Genomic DNA, 8,060 nt, shown 5'->3' with positions numbered 1-8,060 from the left:
TGACCTCAATGGCGCATAACCAGTTGACACGTAATCCTTAATTGTGATGGAGGCATGGTCGAGTCGGCAAAGCTCATGGTTGATAAATTCGAAAAAAGTCTTGAGTTCAAACCCTCTGGCAGATAAGGCTCGATCCCTCCCAACACTAAAAATTAAGAACGAAGATATATATATATATATATATATATATATATATATATATATATATATATATATATATATATATATATATATATATATCAACATTACCATCCAGCAGTATTTCTTCCCGGCATCTCTTCGGGGGGGGGGGGTCGGTCTGAGTCCCGTCCCTCCCCTCCCGAACGAGATGGATTTTATATAGTAAACATACATTTTTACAAGTGCCCCCCCCCCCCCCCCCGGAGAAAAAAAGTCTGGAAGAAACACTGCCGTCCAACACGCCCAGGGAGTGCTGTATAAAACCTTTGAGTGTATGTTAATCACTTTCCGTAATAGTGAGGCAGAACGCACTTCGGCGACCGCCCATGTGTCAGGAACGTAGAGCGGCGCTCTCGGGAGCCCCTGGTTAAATAACTGCAGGGGCACCGAGTACGATCCCTGGCTCTGTTAAATTTTTAAAATCGTCGAATGTCGTATGCCTCCGAGTCAATATTGTAGGTACTCTTTAAAACGAACGTAGGCGCCACATTGCTCACAGAATAGCCTAGGGCGTCCAATCGCACTCTACCGAGGCGCCGTGTGTGACGGAGGGGAGGTAAAAATCGTCAAAAAAGTGTGACATCATTTATGGATGACCCCTAATCTACCAATGAATATATCAATAAATTAATTAACGTCTTTAAATTAATTTGTGCTTAACAGTAAGTTAAAAAGAACATTGTTCTCTACCTAAATACTATTTTACAGCTCTACACATAGTGCAGATTCTCTCCTGTACTGTAACCAAACAGACAAACAAACAAAAATATACCAACATATAAACAAACTTGAGTTTTAGTATATATATATATATATATATATATATATATATATATATATATATAAACAGCAGATCCAACACTACAACAGATGTGTTTTTGTTCTCAGTCTTGTTGTTGAGAATCTAATACAATATAGTAGGTCTAATAAATTGGAATAAACACTTTTTGATTAATTAATAACTGAAAATATTTATTATGTCTTTTAAAAAGATAAATTAAAAATCCATTCAATTCACAAAGGCTAATAATCATAATAATAAATTGTATCTTCTGTCTTAAAACTTTAATCATTTTCAGCTACCTTAATTAATACATTTTGTTGCTCAATCCAATTATCATAATTATGATTAGCTTAATGGAATATATAATTATTTATACAAAATTTAGAATTACATAAAATGGAATATTCAATATAGAAAATGAGTAAATATTACTTCAATGATTCAAATAGTAATTGTGCATTTCAAATGTTGGTGTTAATTAGTGGTTGGTATTATTGTATGGGTAATGTAAAGGGTAAGAATTTAGGCATCATTTTTTCCCAAAAAAAAAAACCTGAACAAAGCTAGCCAAAACACCTAGTAAAAGATAATAAATGTGCTATGGTGATTCATGAAATCCATTCTTTCCTTGAAGTGTTTCTTTCTTTGTGTGAATATTTAAAAATTAATGTGTTAAATAATTTTTAATTAACTTTTTTAACCTTGTTTGAACATGAATTTCATGTTGACAACATAGCTGCACACAATTTAAAATCATTAGTTACAAATATTCATATTACTTATCTTCAAAATGAAATGTCTACATAACATTTTAAACATTATTAATTTGTATGACAAATAATACAATGAGGATTGTATCCTGTATGACAAAATTACAGGTGTGTTTTCTTCCTCCACAGAGTGGTATTAGTGCTAAAAGCAATAATGTTCTATATATATCCTTGTAAAAGAGAATTTTATGGCTTAAGTCCTGAGTGAAATTTTGTATGTGTAGATAAACTAGACTTATGAGCAAACTTTTTATGACACACATCACATTCATATGGTCTCTCTGGTAAATGAATATTTTTATGTATAGATAATGCAGATTTAAGGGCAAAACTTTTATGACAAACATCACATTCATGTGGCTTGAGACTAGAATGGATAGTTATTTTATGTCTAGATAAATGACTCTTCATAGCAAACTTTTTATGACATACATCACATTCATAAGGTCTGACTCCTGAATGAATCATTATATGATCTGATAAATGACCTTTATGATTAAATTTTTTATTACAAACATCACATTCATATGGTCTTTCTGGTAAATGAATATTTTTATGTGTAGATAAAATAGATTTAAGGGCGAAACTTTTATGACAAACATCACATTCATGTGGCTTGAGACTAGAATGAATATTTATTTTATGTATAGATAAATTACTCTTCCTAGCAAACTTTTTATGACATACATCACATTCATATAGTCTTTCTTCTGAATGAATCATTTTATGTTCTGATAAACAACTTTGATAACTAAATTTCTTGAGACACACATCACATTCATATGGTCTTTCTCCTGAATGAATCTTTTTATGTCTTGTTAACTCATATTTAAGACGATATTTTTTATGACACACATCACATTCATGTGGTTTTTCTCCTGAATGAATCATTTTATGTAATAAAAAATTGTCTTTACGACTTAATTTTTTGTGACACACATCACATTCAAATGATCTTTCTCCTAAATGAATCATTATATGGGATGATAAATTACCTTTCTGTGTAAATTTTTTATGACACACATCACATTCATACTGTCTTTCACCTGAATGAATCATTTTATGGTGTGTAAAGTGACCTTTCTGTGTAAATTTTTTATGACACACATCACATTCATAAGGTCTTTCTCCTGAATGAATCTTTTTATGTTTTGAAAAATAACGTTTATTACTAAAATTTTTGTGACACACATCACATTCATATGGTCTGTCTCCAGAATGTATCATTACATGTTGTGCTAAGTGATTTTTAAGACTATATTTTTTATGACACATATCACATTCATACTGTGGTTTTTCTCCTGAATGAATCATTTTATGTTTTAAAAAATGGCCTTTACGTCTTAATTTTTTGTGACACACCTCGCATTCATGTGGTTTTTCTCCTAAATGAATCATTAAATGGTCTGATAAATTACTTTTCCTATGAAATTTTCTATGACACACATCACATTCATAAGGTTTTTCTCCTGAATGAATCTTTTTATGTTTTGACAAAAAACCTTTATTATTAAAATTTTTGTGACACACATCACATTCATATGGTCTGTCTCCAGAATGTATCATTAGATGTTGTGCTAATTGATTTCTAAGACGATATTTTTTATGACACATATCACATTCATACTGTCTTTCTCCTGAATGAATCATTTTATGGTGTGTAAAGTGACCTTTCTGTGTAAATTTTTTATGACACACATCACATTCATGTGGTTTTTCTCCTGAATGAATCATTCTATGTTTTAAAAAATGGCCTTTACGACTTAATTTTTTGTGACACACATCACATTCAAATGGTTTTTCTCCTAAATGAATCATTGTATGGTCTGATAAATTACTTTTCCTATTAAATTTTTTATGACACATATCACATTCATACTGTCTTTCACCTGAATGAATCATTTTATGGTGTGTAAAGTGACCTTTCTGTATAAATTTTTTATGACACACATCACATTCATAAGGTCTTTCTCCTGAATGAATCTTTTTATGTTTTGAAAAATAACCTTTATTACTAAAATTTTTGTGACACACATCACATTCATATGGTCTGTCTCCAGAATGTATCATTAAATGTTGTGCTAAGTGATTTTTAAGACGGTATTTTTTATGACACATATCACATTCATACTGTCTTTCTCCTGAATGAATCATTTTATGATATGTAAAGTGACCTTTCTGTGTAAATTTTTTATGACACACATAACATTCATATGGCTTAATTCCAGAATGAATATTTGTGTGTGTGGATAAACTAGACTTTGTAGTTGTAGTTAACTTTTTAGACAAACTAGACTTATTGAATACCTGTTCTAGGTTCATTTTGTTAAACTGTTCAACATGACTGATCATAGCAACTTCTTGCTGATCAAAATCATGACCATATGGATTCACCCTTGTGTGAATGTTTATGTGTTGCTTAACATGATCAAAATGGAAAAATCTTTGAGAACACATATCACACTTGTATGTCTTCAGTCCCTGATCATTGATCTGATATTCTGTTGGGAGATTATCAATTAATTGTGTATGAAGTAACTTGAGTTCTTTTAATTCATTTTGAAGATCTGATTTTAAAACTGCGAAATTTTCATTACAATCAGTTGAATCTGGTGGGGAAGAAAGTTGTTGCTGCACTTTGAAACCATTTTGTTGCTCACTCTCCAAAGATGACATTGTTAATATCTCAGGTTTTATATCTTCAAAAATTGAAAATGCTGTTGATATATTTGGTTTCATGTCTTCAGAAGATGAAAATGATGTTGGGTTATCTTGTTTCGTTTCTTCTACATTGAAAAAGGGCTTTGTTTTTTCAAGATTTTGATCTTCTAAAGCTAAAACTTGCATTGTTTCCTCCAAGTATTTGTTTTTAACAGTTGAAAATTGTGTTGATTTTTGCTTTATATCTTCAGAATTTGAAAAGAGTGTATTTGTTTTTACTCCTTCTGAACTTGAAATAGCTGATATTTCATCTGATTTCATGTCCATAGATGTAATGATTTCATCACTGAATTCCTGTTTAACCATATATGAGCTCTCCCAAACTATACCATTAGTGTCCTTTGTGTTTTGCATAGCTTTAGATTGTTGAATTATTGCAAAAAATCTGAAATAAAAATAATCTTGATTAGAAAACCAAATTAAAAATACTCTTTGAAAATATATTGATTGCATTTATAAAAATGTTTAAATATTTATGTCTTAGCTTTATTATATAACACCATAGATTTTTTAATGTCATAAAAATATCAACATAGGCCTTCTTGAGTTGTGATAACATTTGTTTTAATCACTGAATTGTCTATTATCAGGTCAAAGATTTATGAAAAGATTTAAAGTTAAGAACAGTGTCGGGTCATCCATAAATGACGTCACACTTGTAGGGGGGAGGTTCAGATGGTGTGACGTCACACTTTTGCATTATAAAAAAGCAATGTTAGAAAACTAGTTTTAACTATTATTTCGCATTTTACAAAACAGCTTTCATAGATTATAATAGGAATTGATCAAAAGACTCTATGGTGAGGGGAGTGGGGTGGGATTGTAGACTGAGGTGTGACGTGACATCATTTAAGGAGGGGGGGGCTTGCTGGCTTTTTGTGATGATGCGTGACTGAGGAGAGGGGGGGGGGGGGGTAAAAATCGTCCAAAAAAGCATGACGTCATTTTTGGATGTCCCTTGTTGGGTGGCACAGTGCACATCTGTTAACCCATATCCCCAGAGTTTAAATGTCAGTAGGGAATCATATAATCATGTTATCTTTGTCTTTTGCCTTTATTAATCAAAGGTCGACTCATTTTTTAATAAGCCATTAATCAACTTTTTTAAACAATGCAAACCATCAAACTGAAACAAGCCTGCAAAACTATTAATGCAAATTAACATAAAATAACCTGTTTCATAATTAACCTTTCAAAATTTTCACATTTTTCCCCACTAAAGCCACTTGCTTCATTTTTTTTTTAGAATTTATATAGATCTAGATCTAAGAGACCTAAGACCCTTACACTTTTAGTTCAACCTTTATTAAATAGAAAAAAAATTCCTCTTCTCCTGATAAAGCTAAATTCATAAATTTAGCACCAATGGTGAGCTTAATGGCCACCCTAACGAACTCGTATGGTTTAGAGATAAAATAATCTAAAATTTTATTTTCATACATCTACCTAATTAAATATTTAATTATAATATTATATATTAATAGGCCTGTTATTTTATCATTTTTAAATTAATAAGCCTTGATGAGATTTTCGAGAAGGGCTACGAGTTGATAAAGAAGCATTAATATTAATTAATAATAATAATATAAATAAGTATATTTTGATTATTTTCGGATCTTTATTATAAAATATTGTATATCTATAAGTCTATTACCTACCTAAAAAATTATATTTACATATTTAAAGGTAGATTCTAATCTATCCATTTTAGTTTTAAGTACATAAAATTATTTTAAAATCGGCCAAAGCTTGTAATAGATCTAGTCATCATTTTCATTTAGTAATGTGACAGAAATCCTAGCCCTACCTAGATCTAGATCTAGTACCTACCATAGTCCATACGCCTACGCCCTGACCCTAATTTGAATTTCTAACCATCCCCATAGGCCTAATAAATCAAAATGTCATGAAATTAAATCTAGACAATAGACATATAGACTAGGATCTAGTTTTCTAGATCTAGATCTCTATAGTACTCTATTAAATATACTCCAGGCTATACCAACTTCTTTTTTTACTGTCAAGTGTAAAATTTCTAAAATATATAGATCTACTATATTTATTATTTAATGTTTCAAAGTTTCATTCATGTGGACTCAATGTTTTTAAATAATTGTATTTAAACTTTTCAGTAATAAATAAAGACTAGATCTAGCGATGTTTTCATCTGATGCAACCAAACTCATTTATTTTAGCAGCCATCTTGTTTAAATTTTTTGGCTAAATTATAGTCAGAGATTCAGGGGAACCCAATCTAATTTACAGATGGCCACTGTTTATATAGCAAATCTTGCTCGCAAACACTGCTGTTTAAAGTTAATTTCTGGCCTATTCTATATAATAGTTTCGCTGTCTGTCTATCTATCTGTGTATGTATCTATCTGACCCCCCCTACTCAAAAGAAATGTCATCATCGATACTCTATAATAAAATTACCGCCAAATTCATCTAAAAAGTGGTTTGCTTGCAGAGTTTCTTTCATGCATCTCTTTGGATAATTTTATTTGCCTCTGCAAAAATTCAAGTGCCAACCCCCAGAAAAAATTCTGAAAGAAACTCTGTCTGCGAGAGTGAGGTTTATCGGCCAAAAGTAGGAAACGATGTAACGAGTTTAAATTATAGAAGTAGGCTCTACCTTCAGTTTGTATGAATACGACCAGTGTTTCTTTCAGACTTTTTCCTGCCCGGAGACCGGAGAGGGGTGGAGGAACTTGAAATTTTCTAATCTAAAAAATGTTTTGCATGCAGTTTCTTTCATGCATCTCTTCCGGTAGGGGCAAAGCCCCTCCCAGGCTCTACCTTTAGCTTGTATGATCAACAAATGCTACCAGTGTTTCTTTCAGACTTTTTCCTCTGCGGAGAGGGGTGGGGGTGCTTGAAATTTTCTGGGGCGAGGTGGAAAAAGTATATAATATAATTATAATGATATATAAAATTATATATCGTTGAATGTGACGGTAGAGGTGCAAGTAAGTACTCTAACGTTCATAGATTAGTTAGTACTTAGTACTCTCTCAACACAAAGTTCGTCAAAGACAAATGAGATTAACTTTGAGCTAGACATCTAGATCTAGATTCTAGATCTATTTGGAATTGATGCTAGTTCGCTTCGAATGCAATTGCTGGATTTGAAAACGACTCATTTGTGGAGCGGAAAATTCACAGAACTCAAGAGTCAAGAGCAAGTAAAAATTTAAAATAGTTGGAGGTCCAGTAAAACATGCACGTTACGCTGCACAACTGGACAGCTGTAAAAGAAATATCGCGAGTTAAGGCACTCAATTCACTCATTCATACGTGACGCATGGAATAGTAATAGATTTGCAGGATGGTAGATCTAGATTCTAGATCTATTTGATCTAGAATTCTAGATCTAGATCTAGAATTATCTGGAGTTGACATAAGGAGTGCTGATGATCTTTAGGTCAACATATTCGTACTAGAATCTAGCTAGATCTAGCAAAAGTTCTTTTACATGAATCTAGATCTAGATCTAGATTCTAGATCTAGATTCTAGATCTAATAAAAAGTTAAGTAAAAAGCCAACTAACAACTAAAAATCTAGAGGCGTGCTTGAAACCTCCTAAAACAGGAAATTATGAGCC

General features: G+C 31.7%; 1 protein-coding gene across 2 annotated transcripts; it reads right to left on the bottom strand.

The window, feature by feature from the left end:
• Nucleotides 1-1,195: 1,195 nt before the first annotated feature.
• Nucleotides 1,196-8,060, bottom strand: LOC131945172 (zinc finger protein 493-like). Of its 2 annotated transcripts, none has more exons than XM_059306191.1 (2): nucleotides 8,007-8,060; nucleotides 1,196-4,840 (listed from the first exon to the last, which is right to left on the bottom strand). In XM_059306191.1, exon 2 carries the CDS (start codon nucleotides 4,807-4,809, stop codon nucleotides 1,921-1,923), a length of 2,889 nt encoding a protein of 962 aa, XP_059162174.1. In that variant the 5' UTR covers nucleotides 4,810-4,840; nucleotides 8,007-8,060; the 3' UTR covers nucleotides 1,196-1,920. The 2 variants fall into 2 exon arrangements, with proteins under 2 accessions (XP_059162174.1, XP_059162176.1); XM_059306193.1 differs by lacking the exon at nucleotides 8,007-8,060 and adding an exon at nucleotides 7,091-7,160.

Source organism: Physella acuta, unplaced genomic scaffold (assembly GCF_028476545.2).
Source record: "Physella acuta isolate Inbredline_101_S28 unplaced genomic scaffold, ASM2847654v3 ptg000531l, whole genome shotgun sequence".
Taxonomy (NCBI): Eukaryota; Metazoa; Mollusca; class Gastropoda; family Physidae; genus Physella; species Physella acuta.
Note: the sequence above shows the minus strand (reverse complement) of the source record. Positions and strands in the feature narration are given on the sequence as shown.